The sequence below is a fragment of the Convolutriloba macropyga genome, chromosome 5 (genome assembly GCF_964194025.1).
Source record: "Convolutriloba macropyga chromosome 5, txConMacr16.3, whole genome shotgun sequence".
NCBI lineage: Eukaryota > Metazoa > Xenacoelomorpha > Acoela > Convolutidae > Convolutriloba > Convolutriloba macropyga.
The window spans coordinates 18,837,553-18,855,375 of NC_134472.1; the positions used below are offsets into that span (position 1 = coordinate 18,837,553).

A 17,823-nucleotide genomic window follows, 5' to 3' on the forward strand; every position below is an offset into this window, starting at 1 on the left:
ACCTGTCGCCGATTTGCTTTCTGAAATCTATCCTCAACAGAATATGGTTGATTCTTTCTAGGAATCTTCTCAGAAGCAGATGGTCTCTAATGTCCTGCGACTCCATTGGCTAAGTTTTCTAAGCCAACTGCTTTAAAAAGTCTCCCAGAAAATCTGTCACTTTTTCCCTCTGGTTGCTGTGCGTAGCGAGCTAGCCATACAAGAAAACGACCGGTTTTTCGCTATAGTGTTCTCTAAATGTTTTAACGCATTCATCATAATATTCTCTTGTAGCTTGCGGTAGAGTGCGATACAACTCAATGGCAGATTTTTGTAGCCTAAGTGCAAAATAATGCGGCTGTTCATCAACTTTGCTGGCCGGATCCCCTTCAGTTTTTTTCCACTTTTGTAGTTCAGCCAATAGCTCAAAATGCATCACGTAATTTTCTAAGTCCTTTGAACCGGTAAAAGCTGCCGGTAATAGCATTCTAGAGGTCAAGCCCTTTGCTTTTTTACTGTTCCCCTACTTGTATTGCATCCCTTTTCAAATTTTGTTTATTTGTAGAAAATAATAGTTTCTATAAAATAATTGCTAAGTTGATCGTCACTGGAAAGTGTTTTCTCTTTTTATCTTTGAATTTATATAACACTTTCTTTATTTTATTGTTTAAAGCTTTTGTTTATAAAACCTAACGCTTATTTTAATATGGTAATTCCTTTTTACTTGTTTTTTCCCTTAATTTCAAAGAAGTTTTAGTTTACACTCTTATAGATGGCTGTCCCACCTAATTTCTCTTTATTATTTTAATATGATTTTAGCTGGACTCTGATTTATCCTGTTTTATTGATGTTTATATTATTTTTTTGTGCTCTAATTACGACAAGGATGATATTAGGTGCTTTACTACAAGTCAATTTGGCAACTAAGATCGAATGAAAAAATGTTTCCCAGAGTAACAAGATGAAGGCAGTGGCAATCAGTTTCAATTATCAACGACAAAAACTAGACAAAACTCTTTTTTTCCACTCACTTGGTGTGATGCGCTCTTTCCACACAATGAATTCTCCCTCTTCACCAGCGAGTAAAAGTTAGACCCATGCGAGTAAATTCTCACCTGTAAAAACTGATTTCCTGAGACAGATTCCGCTGTGACTTCTACAACTGAACTCCACAAAATTTGGTGCAAATTGGTGGAAATTCGTGATTTGTTAATCTTGTGTTTTGTGTATTTATGTCAAAATAAAATCGATTTTCGAGTTCTCGAGTTAACGTGCTTTTTATTTACGTCCTCCTACCGACAAATGTTTTAAAGTTTTCAAAAAGTTAACTTTATTTAAATCTCTGTCTCCAGTGTAATATCAGTTGCAGGACAAAAAAATACGAAAAAGGCAGCTCATTTATATGGGGTTTAATTTTGATTATTGTCTGTGGTTTCGGTCCTATCAATGGTTGATTAATCTTAGGTTATTTTTACCCATTTTCTTTGATTTTTTTGGAATTTTCTCATAGTTTTTTTCTACCGCACGTGTCCCTGTTAGTTAAAATAACAGATAACAGTTTATCTGCCTGACAAATCACGTCAAGAAACAAATATTCCTTGACGTCTCCCGTCAAAATAGAATTCCGTGATGATTCCCATCATCATTTATGATGCTTTCTTTATATTGTTAAAATCCGGTTTACTCTTAGTAAAAAACTCTTTTTGTTCTCCCAATTATTGTGAAAATTTCGAATATTGCGGTCAATATGTATTTTATGAGCAGGTCATATATTAAGTTCTATGCTTTACTAGATCACGTGTTTACTACTGTAATTTTACTGCTATTATTGTCTGCCGAACTTTTTATTAGCAAAACTTCAGCGAATAATGAACTCTGCTGCGCGTTTGATTTTTCGATTGTCTCCTTCAACACCAACCTTGTACCTCAAGCAGCTACACTGGTTGTCAATTAGGCAATGCATTGTGCTAAAAATACAATTGTATGCGCATCGCTTTGTACCTTAGCCAAACTCCCACTATTTTTATCGGATTTAATCAAACGAAACACGATGGTTACAAGGTCTCAATATTTTTACAGTTTACTTGTTCCCAAATTTCGCACTGATTTTGGAAGACGTTCGTTCTCGCATGTTAAGTGGAATAAAGTCTCTTTTGAGCTGAAACGTACCATATGAATTGTTCTTCAGGCGAAAACTCAAATTTTATCGATTTTAATTTTCCTGCGCTGTTGAGATTTTAAATGGTGCTTAAACCAATAATAATAGTAATTAAAACAATATTTGAATTTTTGCCAGTTTAACGTTTTATCCGGCACCTGTTCTTGTTTGCATGCAGCCAGATTCTTCTGAGAAGCTGTTTTAGCTACTCCCATTCTTGCAGTTTTGACGGAACAGTTGGAGACAACATCCTACAATATAAATTACATTATTTTCAATCTGTTTTTATAAAAATCTCGCCTTTTGTGTGGGTTTTTCAAAAACTTCTTTCAATTCTTGGATTGGTTTTCACAAATTGTCCTACTATGCTTGTTCTATAAAATTGCAGCACACAAGCGGTATAAACTTTTAATGTGATCAGTGTTGTGAAGTTACCAAAAAGGCCTAAACTTTGACGTAGAATTCAAATTTTCAGGAAAACAGCTTTGTGTTTCGTGATTTTTTAAAAGTTTTTGCATTTCATAGTTGTTATATGTCGGTCAGATGATTTTTGATAAATGTTTTAGTTGTTTGTGTATGACGTCAATTTTCAATTTCGAGACAAAAAATGAAATGAAGCTTGCTATTTCTAGTTTTTCTTGTTTACTCCATTTGATTAATTGCTCTTGAACGCAGTTCATAGCAATTATTGTAAACGTGTGTGTCTTTTTTTAATGCAAATCTTTCGCTTGACAATTTTGCGCTTTTCTAGAACATTCTGTGACTTCTCAAGAGACTTTTTCACGATTTCGTTCATCATTTTTGAGTGATCTCTAGTGCTCCGAAGTTGCCAATATAAAATCGGTTGCAGCAAAGCTACATTAACTGACGCGTAGCGCAGTGGATAGTGTGGGAGGTCAGTGCTTCGATCCGGGTGGGGTCAAAGTTTTTTTGCTCCCATAAAGAAAAATTGATCTTGACTAAAGACCATGAATTAAATTGCCTCGCCTGTCGTTCAAGAGCAATTCTTCCGACATTTGCCGGTTTATGTTTATTTTTGAGTTCCTGTGGACAAATGTATAACTTTTAAGATTTCAAATCGGTTATTACTTCTTTTTGCAAAAATCTGCTAGTTCATAAATTCATGCGTTGCTGACTAAATTGCATGCTTAACGTCATTTTTCACCGTATTTGAGCGAGTTATTTTATTCGAGTGATTAAGTTTTAAGTCACACGATCTCTCAAATTGATCTTTTTTTTTCGTTATTTTTTTCATTAATTTTTATTGCCTTTTAGAGAATGTGTGTCTACAAAGATATCGCAGCTATTTTCGGGCATCTATGATTTTTTTTTCATTTGTTGGTTCTGCCGCAGTGTCTAACGATCGGAACAGCGATTTAATTGCCACCATTTCGATTATCTAAGGTTTTTGACGTTTCAGATGCGAGATCCACTTTTCTGAAGCAATGTTCCAGTTTAATTTCAATTCCAATGAAGATACAGTTATAAAAGATTCAAATGGAGAAAGTAAACGCAAAAATGAGAAGGCTGCAGAATGCCGTGTGCATCGATTTAGTGCAGAAAATGCGATGTCTTTGAATCAGGAGTCATTTCTCTCTGTAGAATTGGTGAATTGCAAGCTGTCTTATTTAAAGAACCGGAAAACGCGTAAAAATTCTGAATACAGCTTAGTGTCCCAGAAATATGAAGGTGGATGTGAAGTTTGGGAGAGTACCATTGACCTACTGAAATTTCTTTCATCAAAGAAAGATTTGATTACCGGTAAAAATGTGCTCGATCTAGGATGCGGCTCTGGACTACTAGGGTTGTTCTGTTTACAAAATGGGGCTGAGTCGGTTACATTTCAAGACTTCAATTCTGATGTCATAGATGACTATCTCATCCAGAACCTTGCAGCGAATGTTGACGATTTGAATGTTGCACTTGAAAAATGCCGTTTCGTTAGCGGAGATTGGAATGATGCCGAACTGATTTCCAATCTCGGAATCGCTGATGTAATTGTGAGCAGTGAAACTTTGTATGATGTTTCTAATTATAGTGCCCTTAATAGTCTCTTTGACAAGGTCCTTACTGCGAATGGAGCTATCCTGTTGGCCTCCAAGGTACACTATTTTGGAGTCGGTGGTTCCATTAATCAATTTATTGAGACTGTGTCTACCCACTTCTCATGCGAGGTTGTACACTCAGAAAGCAATTACGGGGTAGGGCGGCAGATTGTTCGGTTACGTCGAAAACTTGAAGGATGTGATTAATTGAAGGACTGTGATAAGGTTTGCACTTTTAGAAAGATTATGCGTAATATTTTGAAGGTCTTTAACAGTTCTGTATTGGAAGGCACTCATGCTTTAGTAACTGGTGGAGCTGGTGGGATAGGGCGACAAGTTACAATCGATCTGTTAAAGTTAGGCTGTAACGTATCCATAACGTCCAGAAAGGAGAGTAAACTTGAAAACGCACTCAATTTTATAAACGAACGGACAGAAAAGCCTGAAAGCTTATACGGTACATTGGGCAATGTGAAAAGCGAACAAGACATTAATTCAATCGTTCTCTCTTCGCGCGATAAATTTGGTCCAATTGATCATTTGGTGAACTTAGCTGGTGGTCAGTTTTTATCCAAAGCCGAGAAAATTCCACTCAAAGCATGGAAAGCGGTCGTCGATTCAAATTTAACTGGTTCATTCTTAATGAGCAAAGCTGTATTTTTGAATGACATGCAACAGCGAGGCGGAAATATTATAAATGTAACCTCAGCTGATATGGCCACGGGAACTATACCTGGTATGAGTCACTCCTCAGCCTCAAGAGCCGGAGTTGAAAACCTAACAAAAAGTTTGGCTCTCGAGTGGGCCAAATTTGGCGTTAGGGTTAACTGCATAGCACCTGGAATCATATTTAACGAGATGGCTGAATCAAACTATCAACTTCCAGTATTTGAGAAATTTAAACGAAGCCTTCCGTTGGGTCTCGGATGTCCAGAAGATGTGTCGGCTATAATATGCTTTTTATGTTCTCCGGCGGCTGCGTTTTTTACTGGAGAGACTATAAGAGTTGATGGAGGCTCAAGTATCTACACAAGTTTATGGAGAGACTCTGACGAGTTGTTCAATAATTTATGATTTGTAATTTTCCGGTGCTATTTTTTTTCACGAAATTGTTTAATCTCAAAACTCTGATTCAATCTAATGTTTTTTCATCTGTCATTTCGATGATATTGATGCACAGTTTATTAATAGCCGCGAAGCGATAGCTGAGGCTATTATTGGCCTTCTCTTGTTTTTAATAGCCGCACAGCGATAGCTGGGGCTATTATTGGCATTCTCTTGGTTTTTTACAATTCAAAGAATTTGAATTGTATTGGGGCGCTGTCTTTTTTTTAAGACCTGTTCACACATTTTCATGATTTTTGAAGTCAAATTGGAGTAGTGATTTTGGTCACGCCGAAACAGGAATTGGAGCGAAAAAGCGAGTGGTTTTGCGGCGTGAATTTTTTTCGCTCTAAATTTAAAGTAGTGAGAAAACGGTGTTTGAACAAAAATTCGCTTTCTCGCTAGTGGTTTTTTGTTCACATCCGGCAATTTCACTTTGATTTTTACTGTTTTTTCGATTTTTTAGTCAATGAAAGTCAATGAAAATTCTTACCATATGACGTCACAACCACTTTTTGTTCATTTGTTCATGCAATTTTAACTGAATTGCATGTGTGACGTCATTTTCGCTCTTAGTTGAGCGAGTTTTTTTCATGCGCTTGATTAAATTTTTGCTCACACTTGACTTACCTCACTCTCAAAAATGACTTCCTCACTCTAAATTGACTTTTCTTTGCTTTAATTCAAAGAGATAAGGTCAAATGAGTGCTTGTCACTCTAATTGAAGGTTAAATAAGAGCAGCTAATAGAAACAGCAGTAAGTTATACAGATTTTCATTCAAAATTTACATCTCAGCCCCTAATGAAAATAAGTTTCTTTTTTGGTCCGTCTTTTTTACCTTCTTTTTGAGACTACAGATCTATGAAGCTATTGCGGCTATTTTCTGGCAATTTGCCAGCTATGTTGGTAGAATTGACAAAGAGTGTTCTGTTGCTACGGAACGGAGTTTAAATCAATGTTTGTTGTCGTGTGTCCTTTTGATGCAAATTTTTGCTTGGTCGACTTCACTTTCAGATCCACTTTTTCGTCCTTGACTTCCTGAGCATTTGCGTGAACTGAATAGCTCCCATTCAGCCTTTAAACAAATGGAGTTTGCTTCTAAAAGTCAAATGAAAAGCTGCTGAAATCGTTCAATGTTTCGCATTTAAATTATGGCTATAATAAGCTCTAACATTGAAGCACCTTAGTGCTGTTGCCCCTCACCCCCGTTAACACAGGGTGCAATCATCAATCACATCTGCATTTCTGATGAAAGAGGCCAAATAAAGCCATGTACCCGTCTTTCGTTCTAGGGAAATTCATCCGAAGATGGTGGGTTACGATTAATTTGAATGTTGACTCCAGTAATGAGGTCTTAAAGAGATGATCCAAATTCACACCCGCATAACCATGCATGCAGTTTTGCTTTGCTTTTACTCACAATCGGAGTTTCTTAGACGCATAAACCCTTTTCATGACAATTCATGTACTTGGATTGCACTTATATACTATTAAATAAGTATGCTGTCAACCTTAGACATTTTCAGAAGTGATATGGAATCGGAAGTTTCAATTGTCCTAAAGGACATTAATCAAATCTATTTGACTGTGCAATCGCAACTACAACTAATTCGATCCGAAGTAAGGTCCAAGATAGACCTGGAAGAAGCAAATGCAGATTTAAGACAGAGCTTTCTCCGATACGAATCGAAGCTTAATGAATTAAGAATCCTCGCCGAGGAATTAGAAGAGAAAAAGAAACGCGACGAACTCAACCAGGATTTCATATCATACAAGAATCAATTGACAACTTTGAGAACAGCGTTGAGAAAAGCGAACGTGCAATGCCACCAAAGAATTGATAACGAGACTAGAGAAGCGCTTTTGAGTGGTTCAAGTCGTTCGTTGTTAGAACGCGATAGTAGAAATAGGATCTCAATGCAAAAACAGAGTAGAGATATAACTGAAAATTTGGCATCTGTGAGTCGGCTGTTAGCTGAGCAGGTGAAAAAGTCAGAACGGACGTTAGAATCGCTTGCTGGATCTTCCAACAGTGAGTACTGGACCTTCTAAGTTTTTAAGTATTGCCCGAAACTCATGTGCAGCAAGTTTTGAAATTCCAGATCTCTACGGTGCCAGATTTTGTATACAGTGCCATATAAAGACATTGCCAGATATTTAAAATTTCTTCTATTTTCTGGCTTGCATCTCGAATCGCTCACCGGTTGTCAACGAATGCCAGTATTTCTCATTGACTTATCAGTCACCTGTTTCACTGCTCTCAAACGAAGTTATATATTTGTAATTATATTCAGATTAACTCAAATATGGTAATTATTTTAGTAATGCTGGTCTGTTTTATGCAATTTTTCCTACTACCGGTCTGATAGGTTTTTTTCGTCCTCAAAAATTGGATAAAAAATAAGTAAAGCCCGGAGGACATGAAGTTGCTGAGCAGTTACAACTTACTAGTCTCTAAGTATGCGATTGACAGAAACTGTTGACATAAATTTAGCGATTGACATAAATTCATGGTGTTTCATGACACAAATTCATGAAGGCCGGTTCATAAGAGCCCCTCATCGCTCTCCTCCCTCTCTCCTAACCCCCGCCCCATAATTTACGGTTGCTCTAACGGTTGCTCCCCATAATTTACGGTTGAACTTTTCCATGCACTGTTTGTTACGGAATTTTGGAATCTGAACACCATAATTTGATGGTGACGAGTGCTGAAATTAAATTTTGTAGATGTAGATACTTACGATCAAATTTACTTTTTTTTAAAATAAAGAACCTGAAATCAGAACTAATAGATCTAATCTGAAATTTGTTCGAGAAACTTTTCATGTAATTGGATATTTTTATGCTTGTCTGGGAACCGTCCTACGCACAATTTTTTTTATTTGGGACGAATACTCTGTATTGGTAATTTCCTCCACAAAATAATATTGTTCTTAACAATTTCAGCCCTTGAAGAGACGAAAGAAGAGCTTAAAACAATGACAGGGGTTGTGGGTACTTCAAGAAAGCTTCTCTCCAAGTACGACAGAAGAGCGTTGACTGATAAACTGTTGATATTCCTTGCATTTACCCTCTTCATTTGCACAGTGTTCTATATTGTCAAAAAGCGACTATTTCCAAATCTGTTCTAGCCGCGGAAGTTTCCGTATATTTAAATGTTGATCTGTATTTAATTGTGTTCTGAAGTTTTATCAAATGGTGCTGCTTTCGATGAGTTTATAATACATTTTTGAACCAGTAATTTCTTAAACACTTTTAAGAGAAAAATGCACAGGACCGTTTTCCCCTCCTTTTCCAGTAAAAACTACAATTGTTTTTCCTCGCTGAGATAAAAAATTATATAAAGAAAAACCGAATGACGATTTGCTCTGTAAAGCACAGCAATTGTTCCAACCCAGACGTTTACATACAACTCAAACAAGTTCGCACAACACCCAAACCCTGCACAAACACGCCACCCCCACCCCTTCACACACAGACGCATGCAAACATACTGACCCCACCAGATTGAAAGACAACAGCTGCAATGGTTTCGTAGACCTGTAGTTAAAGAAATCCAATGAAAAGAATGATATCAAAGAAAACTTTAAGAAACCGGGTTTTCCTACAAGTTGTGATGTCTGTAATTGAATTAACTTCAAATAATCTAATTAATTAGCAAAAATCAATTTCGAAGAGGACAAATCAGCTCGAGTCTGCTGTAAAAAATAACCAGAGAAAATTGGAAAACGTGTTTGAATGAGCGAAAAGTAAGAAATAATGAAAGAAAACTCGAAAAACTTGAATTTCAATCCAAATATAGAAAGAAACTGAATACTTGACTATCAGTTTCAGTAGAAAAAGCTGCCTTAGCTAGTCAGCAAAGCACGTACCAACTCAGAACACAAAATACAAAGAAAACTGCATGATAAGCTCATTTTCCCATTGCTTTATATTACTAAGGTTGCCATAGGCTTGAAAACAAAAAAAAATCAATGTGAAATAAATGTTCCAAATACGAGACCTCAGACAGCACCGACCATTATTGTAGAAAGTGAATAGGGAACTTGACAAAACCCAAATTTCTTATAAAAAGTTGGGTGAAAGCAATTAAAACATGTAATTTTTGATTTTGTAATTGTAATTTTTAATTTGTAATTGAGATCAATCAAGTCGAAGTTAAAACTATTAGATATGAGTAGAAAGCGTTAAGTATCTTTACTTAAGCCTCAAGGGAGAGCGGCTTATGCCTTATTAAAAAGCCAATAGAACGCGTGATTAAGGATGACACATTAACATGACCTCAAATTGTTGTGATGATAGCCTAATTGTTTTGAAACAAATACAACTATGAAACATTGGAGCATGCCTTTAAGTATTTAAAAGTGTATATAAAATATTAAGATAAAAATCGACAGAAACCGTAATCAGATTAAAAAATTTCGTTCAAAAAAATTTAAACTCCTTCAATTACTTTTTTATGACTCCACTTTTCACTTGATTTTCACTAAAATCGTTACCCCAATTGGGATTTTATATGACAACAAAACGACAACGATGTTCGAACTGATTTTAAGAAAAGACAATGACCGAATACAATTCAAACTCCTTGTACTGTGAAAAACAGAAAGATGGCCAATAATAGCTTTGTTCAGCCATCACTATTTCAGATTTTAATAACAGTCATCTCAACTGCCCCTCCCCCACCCGAAAACACTATTTAAGTAATGTTTCGCAATCTGAACGAAAAAGTAAGCACAGGAAAAAAGTTACTCATGTTTTCTAATAAAGGAAAAATTCTAAGCGCCAGATTTGGTGGAGTTTTGAAATGGTTACAAAATGTATATTCCGGCACCCATCCTCAAAACAGGTATGAACGTACAGCACACCTCGTACATACTTTTTCATACATCGTGCTTTGTTTGAGGATATTTCATTGAACTGTTGACCAAGCCATTCCATTAAGCTATTGAGCTTAAAAGTTTTCAAGTTATTCGCTTGTTCTCAATTTTACCTAATGTCAAAAACTTTTCAGCTCGTGGGCTCAATTTCCTGCAGTTTTTTAACGACAAGTTTTTTTAAGTGCTCTCAAACAAAGTTCAGCAATTATATTAGTCCTGTGGTCTCTTTTAATGCGAATTTTTTCGAGTGACCGATTTTTCGTCTGACCCATTCCACTTTTCGCCTTCAAAAACGGGAGAAACAGGCAGCGCTTGTGGGACTCTAAGTGGCCGAGTAGCTCTCTTAGCCTGATGCTTAGTTGGTCTCTGTTTATGCAATTCACAAAAACTGCTTCGATGAGACAATTGCAGGGTGTGAGGTGACAATTCTTAGTCTTAAAAGTAACCCCCTCAGTCACCCCCGCCCCAATGGCTTGACCGCCTATTACTTAACCCCACTCTGCTCGCCCCACACAATGGCTTGACCCCCTATCACCTAACCCCACTCCGCTCCCACCCCCTAATGCTATCATCCCTAAGCACCAGCTGCCCACTACCAAAGCCAACAACTCGCCTGTCGTTTGAGAGCAATTCGCCCGATGTTAGTCAGTTATGTTTGTTCTATGTGATATCTTTCCTGAGCTTGTTCTGTGGATAGCTCAGAGCAGGCTTCTGTTCCGCTAATGCTTTTCTACTGAAAAATAGTAATTTAGCTCCAAGTTCTAAATTTGAAAAAAGCAATTTTGAAGCCTTCAAGGTTTTTTGTGTTGCGGAGCGAATTGTCGGCCTATTGATTACATTTTGTGGTTGCTCCTGTTACAAGCTATTGCTTTTGAGGACTTCAAAAGCAGTTTTACTAGCAAAGTTATTGTTGCAGTTTTCATTTCTTTTATGTTTAGCTTTTGATAAGAGAAATATTTTAGATGGCCTTCATTTTTTGTATCGCATGTGTTCTTGAATCAAAAACGTTAAGAGCAAACAGAAAGAAGAGTGCCTATTAGATGCATTGAGTTTGGCTGGTATTCGGTTTGTTTTTTACAACTGGTTACCTTGTCATATTTTGAAGTTAATTAGTGCTTTTTATATTAGAACATGAATGCATTTTCATAAATGACTGTGGTGCGGCGAACTTTCTGCATCATTGCCATGGTAAAGATCACCTAATCCACCGAAGGCATCAAATCTGAACAAAGTTTTTTATCTAATCCTAATTGTTTTTGTCCGAACCAACACTGTAACTAATTGCTCTGAAACAAAAATTTTAGCAATTAGATTAGTCCTGTGGTCTTTTTTTTGCGATTTTTTGCTTAACCGATTTGTCATCTGACAGCTTTAACTTTAGTCCTCAAAACGGGATAACAGGTAAAGGACGGAGGGCATTTAGTGGCTGGGCATCTCTCTTAGATTCTGACGCCCTACTAATCTCTAAGTATGCGATTTACCGACTGTTTTGAAACAAGTTCATCCCCAACTAAAGCCCTACACCAATCTGCTCACCCCGACCTCTTGGCAGAACTGGGTATAACCGAAGCCAACAACTCGTAGTCGTTTGGTAGCAATTTGCCCGTAATTTGCCGGTTATGTTTCTTTTATAGAGCAGAGAAGCAAACTGTGAGTCAAAAGTTTGCAGCGCTGAAAAGAAGTAATTTGTAATTGGAAAGATGGATCAAAGATTTTAACTTCTCAAACAGTTGGCTGAAATAGTTTTATTTCTGCTACTTTGCTCCATGCGATATTTGTCTGACAGGTCAAGTTTTGGGGTCAACTTCTAGGGTAAAATGCTAAGACTGGAAAACATTAAGGTGCAGTGCAATTCAATTCTCTGAGAGATTTGCTTTGTAAGTCACGATCACCGAAACTGCTGAGAGGATATAAATTTATTGTGTGATGGGCAATTTTAGGAGTTTGATGCTGAATCTGGTGCTGGGGTTGAATATAGAACAAGAAAACTTTCCTTTCAAAGGTGCGCTAATTAGCTGAAAAAAAATGATTGAGCTTAAAAACTTGAAACTATCCAAATTAGTGCTTCGATTTTCATACACAACCCCTATTTTGAAGTGAATATCTAAGTTTGAAGTGAATATTTCACCCTATTTTGAAGTGAATATTTAAGTTGATGTAGCAATTAAACCATCCAAAAACAGTAATATTTAATTATCAGAATTGCCTTGGTTGTTGTAGAAGCCATGATTGTATGTAAACTTTTAGCCTTTCATTGGTTTCTGGATAAAGTTGAGCTAGTAAAATTTCTCCTTTAACTGGAAAGTTTGAGCATCAATACCGTCAAGCATCAGTACTGTGGGTTGGCAAAGTTTTACGAATATGAAACCTTAAAAATCAATCATTAAGAAAATAGTCAGTAGAATTGGGCAATGGAGACTTGTTAGGAAATTGACACAATGAATTTGATGTTGTATTTTACCAAATTAGAACCAAAGTGAGCAGAAATTGTCTAGATAATCGCCGAATCTTTGAAATGAACTGGAATTATTGTGACTGGCCGCTATGATTGCGTCGACGTTAGCTAGATATTGATCGAGATCGTTCAGATAGATTACAGTAAATGTTCCGGAATGAAGAAATTGTTTCTAATCATTTTGTTTTCGGTGAACTGAGATTTTTTTGGTCATAAATGATTCTATTTGATCAAGTATGCTCTCGTTCTCCTTGAATGAGTTAGTTGTCTTCTGCAGTAAAAATATGGAGAGATGCTTTACGTTGTTTTCTTTGTTTACTTCAGTTTTGGTTTCCATTGGGCTTAATTTTTCTCTGTCAATTTCCCGAAGTTTGTGGCAATTATATTAGTCCTGTCGGTCTTTTTTTTCAGTTTTTTGCTTGACCGATTTTTCTTCTGATCCAATCGACTTTTCGTCCTCAAAAACTTGGAGAAACAGGCAGCACTTGTGGGACTCTTAGTGGCCGAGCAGCTCTCTTAGCCTGATGCTTAACTGGTTTTTTATTATGCAATTCACAAAAACTGCTTCGATGAGACAATTTCAGGGTGTGAGGGGACAGTTCTTAGTCTTAAAAGTGTGACCCCCTCAGTCACCCCCGCCCCCAATGGCTTGACCGCCTATTCCTTAACCCCCACTCCGCTCTCACCCCTCGCCCCACACAATGGCTTGACCCCCCTATCACCTAACCCCCACTCCGCTCCCATCCCCTAATGCTATCATCCCTAAGCACCAGCTACCTACTACCAAAGCCCCAACAACTCGCCGGTCGTTTGAGAGCAATTCGCCCGAGATTAGTCGGTTATGTTTGTTTTATGTGACATCTTTCCTGAGCTTGTTCTGTGGATTGCTCAGAGCAGGCTTCTGTTCCGCTAATGCTGTTCTGAAAAATGTTAACTTAAATTCAAGTTCTAAACTTATGAAAAAATTTTTTTTAAGCCTTCAAGGTTTTTTTGTGTCGCGGAGCGAATTGTCTGCCTACTGATTAAATTTTGTGGTGGCTCCTGTTACAAGCTATTGCTTTTGAGGACTTCAAGAGCAGTTTTATTAGCGAAGTTTTTGTTACAATTTTCATTTCTTTTATGTGTAGCTTTTGATAAGAGAAATCTTTTGCTTGGCCTGCATTTTTTGTATCGCATGTGTTTTTGAATCAAAAACGTTTAGACCAAGCAGAAAGAAGAGTGCCTATTAGATGCATTGTGTTTGGCTGGTATTCGGTTTGTTGTTTCCAACTGGTTACCTTGTCACATTTTAATTTAAGTAGTTTTTATAATAATAGAACCTGAATTGCATTTCCATAAATGACAGTGGTGCGGCGAACGTTCTGCATCATCCCCATGGTAAGTAACATGTGGTTCTCGGCTAGGGGGAGCAGGAGGGACGTCGTCTTTTAGGCAGATTTATCTATGTGAAGCTGTCTTATTCGCCTGAGGGTGTTATGTTGAAGATGTATACATCGTTTGGGCGTTCATCACATGTAGGGTAGTTCTTATGTTGGCACTGTGAGAAAACAATCCTGAACGTTTTGCTACTGAACTGTAATGGTCTTAAGCAGAAACTAAACATCATATACGGGATGCAAAACACCAACCTGCTGGTTTGTTGGCATAGTACACTAGGCTTAGATGTTAATGATGATATCTGTAATAGTCTTTCTTTTTGAAGTTGCGAGTATTTTAAACACCGCCGCTTTATCGCCTCAAAAAACGAATTGTGGTTTTCGGAATCCAAACACGACATTCGATTGCAAGTAATTGCAATTGAAAGGATAATCTATAGAATGTAGTGTTTATTTGCCTGCTGTTGATTCATCTATTTTTTTGTATAATTGCATGGTCTCAGAGGGAAGGGAATTCTTCTCATTAATAGTTGATTTTCCATTATACCGTTTTTGCACTTGTACAAAAATGAGGGTGTAACTCACTACACAGGAAGTGAAATTTTTACTCTAATTATTCTTTTTTGTAAATTTTCAGAGTACCTAAAATACCCTCTGATGTTGCTTTTCCCGATATCGAGTTTGTGTTTGAAAAAGTTTGATGTTTTGATCATGTCTGAGTTTTTTTTGTTTTGAGGTGAAAAAAAGGCCTTCACTTCAGATACTAAAATGCAGACACCCCTTTTCCAGCACCTTGACCCTGACGTGGTCTATGAACCTCGGGAAGATACGTTCCTGCTTTTGGATGCTCTCGAACAGGATCTGATCTCCATCAAGAAGTCGAAGCCAGCTATAATTTGTGAAATCGGACCAGGTTCTGGAGTTATTCTCTCTGCTTTATCGACATCTTTGGGGTCCAGTTGTTTCTATTTGGGAATTGATATTTCACCTCACGCGTGCAGAACTACCAATGAGACCTTTCTAGTCAACAAAAACGGGCTAAACTTTGACCTTGTTAATGCAGATCTCGTGAGTTGTTTGAAACCGAATGGTACTCAGATGTTTGATATTGTCGTCTTCAACCCTCCGTACGTTTGCTGCGAGAACTCTGAGGTAATCGACTCGAATGATGGTCTTTTGGACAGAACTTGGAACGGGGGTGAACAAGGCACCGCTACATTAGAACGTTTAGTTCCTGATCTGCAAAATGTTGTTAGTCCCGGAGGGTTTGTGTATCTTGTTGCTATATCAGCAAATGACTTGAAAAGCCTTGACGAGTTAATGTTGAAATCGGGTTTCTCGAAAACAGTTGTTGTGAAGCAACGTAAAATTATTGGCGAGCATTTGCATATTTTGAGGTTTCAAAAGAAAGACAACGTAATGTGATCAACTTTGAATTTCAGTTTGAAATATGCCAACAAACGACTTGAATGTAGCGGATTTGTTTAAGGAAGATCTATACGCTGAGTTAGAAATCGAAAGCAATGCCGAGGAAAAGGAGATCCGTAAAGCTTACCGAAAGAAAGCTCTGAAATGCCATCCTGACAAAAATCCGGACAATCCGGCTGCAGCAGATATGTTTAGGAAAATTAGTGCAATATTTGAAGTTCTTGTGAACAAAGAAACTCGGGCGGAGTATGATCGTATTTTAAAAGCAAAACAAGCGGCAGCTGCTAGAAATTATGAGTTAGACGCAAAGAGACGAAAATTGAAAGAGGACTTAGAGCGAAAGGAGAAGGCAGCAGCTGAACAAAAAGATAAACAGGAGGAAGTGAAAATTGTGAAGAATTTGGAAAATTTGCTCAGAGATTTGCGCGCTAATGGCTCAAAACTTTTACACGAAGAGCAAGAACTGTTGAAAAAGGAAATGAATGCAGCTGTTTCTGAAGATTCAGTTTCAAAGTTAAAGATCAAGTGGAACAAAGACGGTGATCCAAATTACGATAGTGACCATTTGACTCAACTTCTTAGTAAATATGGAGAAATCAGTGCGTTAGTAGTGTCGTCCAAGAAAAAAGGAACAGCAATTTTGGAGTTTTCAAATAATGAATCTGCCATTAAAGCTTTCAATAATGAAAAGGGTGTTATAAGTAATCGATTATACTTCGAATGGCTTGGGGTGCCTCCAGCTAACTACAAGAAACCTACAATTTTTGCTTCTAGTACAACGAGTTCGTTATTTGCGTCGGTAAATCATTCAAAGCCTCGAGAAGTTGTGAACACTTACGCAAACGTGGATTGTAATTTTGACTTGGAGGAGAAGGAAGAGGAAGTTTTCGCGGCGTTGAGGCGAGCGGCTGAAAAACAGAAACTTAACGAACAACTGAAGTTTGCTGACGATTAAAATATCTTTTTTTTTGTTTGTAATAGTATTAGAACTTGAAATTCACACTTATCAACCTTTTCTTTTTCTAATGGACTGATATATGTTCTACACCAGTTCCAAACAACAAGTAGTAGTCATTTTCTTTCACCCCCCTTGTACTTTGTAGAGAATCCCTCTTTCAGCTAGTCTTTACGGCAATATTGCTTGGCCTGTAGTTTAGATAGCTTAATATCAGTTTGAACGCGATTGCGATCGCTGTGCATGGTCATGCCTCTCAAACCCACCGACCCGTTAGTCAAACCCACCGACCAGTTCTTGTCACTTTGTTCCATATCCGCTAATTGTAATTGCGTTGCTTCATCACTTAGCATAGTGCATGTATCCGCGAGAAGTTATTACTCCCCTCCGATTGGTTTTAAGAATAGCGGCCTCTTCTGCAATATCCAATATACCTTGAAAATAAATCTTTAATTTGTACAACTTTCAATAAAACTCAATGATTTTGTTTGCGTTCTTCATTTCTTAAATTGCAAGGGAAATAATTTTTGGTTTCATGGAAATGGTATTAAAGTTAAGTTTACTTGAGCAGCTCTTTGTTCCAACCCTCCATGAAATGGAGGTTAGGAACTAAATAATAGCCCTACTTTTCTTGTTGAGCAAATTCGGGCCGAGTGATATCTCTTGCGGAGAGATATTCAAGCGGTATCATTAAAATTATTTAAAAAAGCAATCAATAGTTGAAGAGACATTTCATAATTTTTGATTTTTCGAGAAAATGTTTTGGTTTAAAGTTCTCAATTTTGTTTATTTATTTATATCTTTTGGGTGTGCATAGAGTGAAGCATGAAATTAACATACTCAAGTTATATCTTGAAAATTCCCTCAAAAAACTAAATCAAGCGTTGAACAGACATTTCAAATATTTTGATTTTTTGACAAGATATTCAGGTTTAAAGTTCGCATGTTTTTCAATATTTGATATCTATTAGGCGTGATTAAAGTCACGCGATTAAATACTTTAAACTACTTGTAAAGAATGAATCCTAGTTTTTAAAGTTTTATACGACGATGTACATGCTAAAATTAACATGGTTTACTTAGCGATCAAAAATTCGCTGTTTATCACGAATTTTGAGGCACAAAGAAGTATGTACTGAATTATTTAAATAAAATTGAGATTGTTACAGTTTTGTCGATCATAGATCAGGTAAGCGGAGTTTTGTGCTTTTGGCAGCAGTAAGCTCCAGCTCCGAATATATTGCAGTTGACAAAAGTTCGTAGCTTTTATTTGGAGTTTCTGATTATACAGCGCTTTGTTGGCAATAGCCAATTTTTCATATGTAGTTTTATCGATAATCGACTTTTACTACTGATCAATACATGTTGGGACTCTGAACTTAGATATACTTTGAAGGTACGGTTGTGAAGCTCACGTTTATCTGTTGATATGAAAACTATTT

General features: G+C 37.0%; 5 protein-coding genes across 5 annotated transcripts; all 5 read left to right on the plus strand.

Moving 5' to 3' along the window:
- The first annotated feature begins 3,306 nt into the window (after positions 1–3,306).
- On the plus strand, positions 3,307–4,389 carry LOC142339852 (histidine protein methyltransferase 1 homolog). The gene has a single exon (XM_075390168.1). The coding sequence runs from the start codon at positions 3,583–3,585 to the stop codon at positions 4,387–4,389; it is 807 nt and encodes a 268-aa protein (XP_075246283.1). The 5' UTR covers positions 3,307–3,582.
- On the plus strand, positions 4,284–5,340 carry LOC142339851 (peroxisomal trans-2-enoyl-CoA reductase-like). Its single transcript, XM_075390167.1, has one exon. The coding sequence runs from the start codon at positions 4,429–4,431 to the stop codon at positions 5,254–5,256; it is 828 nt and encodes a 275-aa protein (XP_075246282.1). The 5' UTR covers positions 4,284–4,428; the 3' UTR covers positions 5,257–5,340.
- Positions 5,341–6,817: 1,477 nt separating this feature from the next.
- LOC142339853 (vesicle transport protein SEC20-like) lies at positions 6,818–8,528 on the plus strand. Its single transcript, XM_075390169.1, has 2 exons — positions 6,818–7,319; positions 8,234–8,528. The coding sequence occupies exons 1-2, from the start codon at positions 6,821–6,823 to the stop codon at positions 8,416–8,418; spliced, it is 684 nt and encodes a 227-aa protein (XP_075246284.1). The 5' UTR covers positions 6,818–6,820; the 3' UTR covers positions 8,419–8,528.
- Positions 8,529–14,742: 6,214 nt separating this feature from the next.
- On the plus strand, positions 14,743–15,423 carry LOC142339855 (methyltransferase HEMK2-like). Its single transcript, XM_075390171.1, has one exon. It carries the CDS (start codon positions 14,767–14,769, stop codon positions 15,421–15,423), a length of 657 nt encoding a protein of 218 aa, XP_075246286.1. The 5' UTR covers positions 14,743–14,766.
- A 25-nt stretch (positions 15,424–15,448) lies between these two features.
- On the plus strand, positions 15,449–16,441 carry LOC142339854 (dnaJ homolog subfamily C member 17-like). The gene has a single exon (XM_075390170.1). The coding sequence runs from the start codon at positions 15,449–15,451 to the stop codon at positions 16,379–16,381; it is 933 nt and encodes a 310-aa protein (XP_075246285.1). The 3' UTR covers positions 16,382–16,441.
- The last annotated feature ends 1,382 nt before the right edge of the window (positions 16,442–17,823 follow it).

Excerpts from the sequence above, each read along its gene's own strand:
- LOC142339854 (XM_075390170.1), top strand. The coding sequence starts at position 15,449 with ATGCCAACAAACGACTTGAATGTAGCGGATTTGTTTAAGGAAGATCTA.
- LOC142339855 (XM_075390171.1), top strand. The coding sequence starts at position 14,767 with ATGCAGACACCCCTTTTCCAGCACCTTGACCCTGACGTGGTCTATGAA.
- LOC142339853 (XM_075390169.1), top strand. The coding sequence starts at position 6,821 with ATGGAATCGGAAGTTTCAATTGTCCTAAAGGACATTAATCAAATCTAT. Across the intron at positions 7,320-8,233 it reads GCTTGCTGGATCTTCCAACA|CCCTTGAAGAGACGAAAGAA; the intron begins GTGAGTACTGGA and ends TAACAATTTCAG.
- LOC142339851 (XM_075390167.1), top strand. The coding sequence starts at position 4,429 with ATGCGTAATATTTTGAAGGTCTTTAACAGTTCTGTATTGGAAGGCACT.
- LOC142339852 (XM_075390168.1), top strand. The coding sequence starts at position 3,583 with ATGTTCCAGTTTAATTTCAATTCCAATGAAGATACAGTTATAAAAGAT.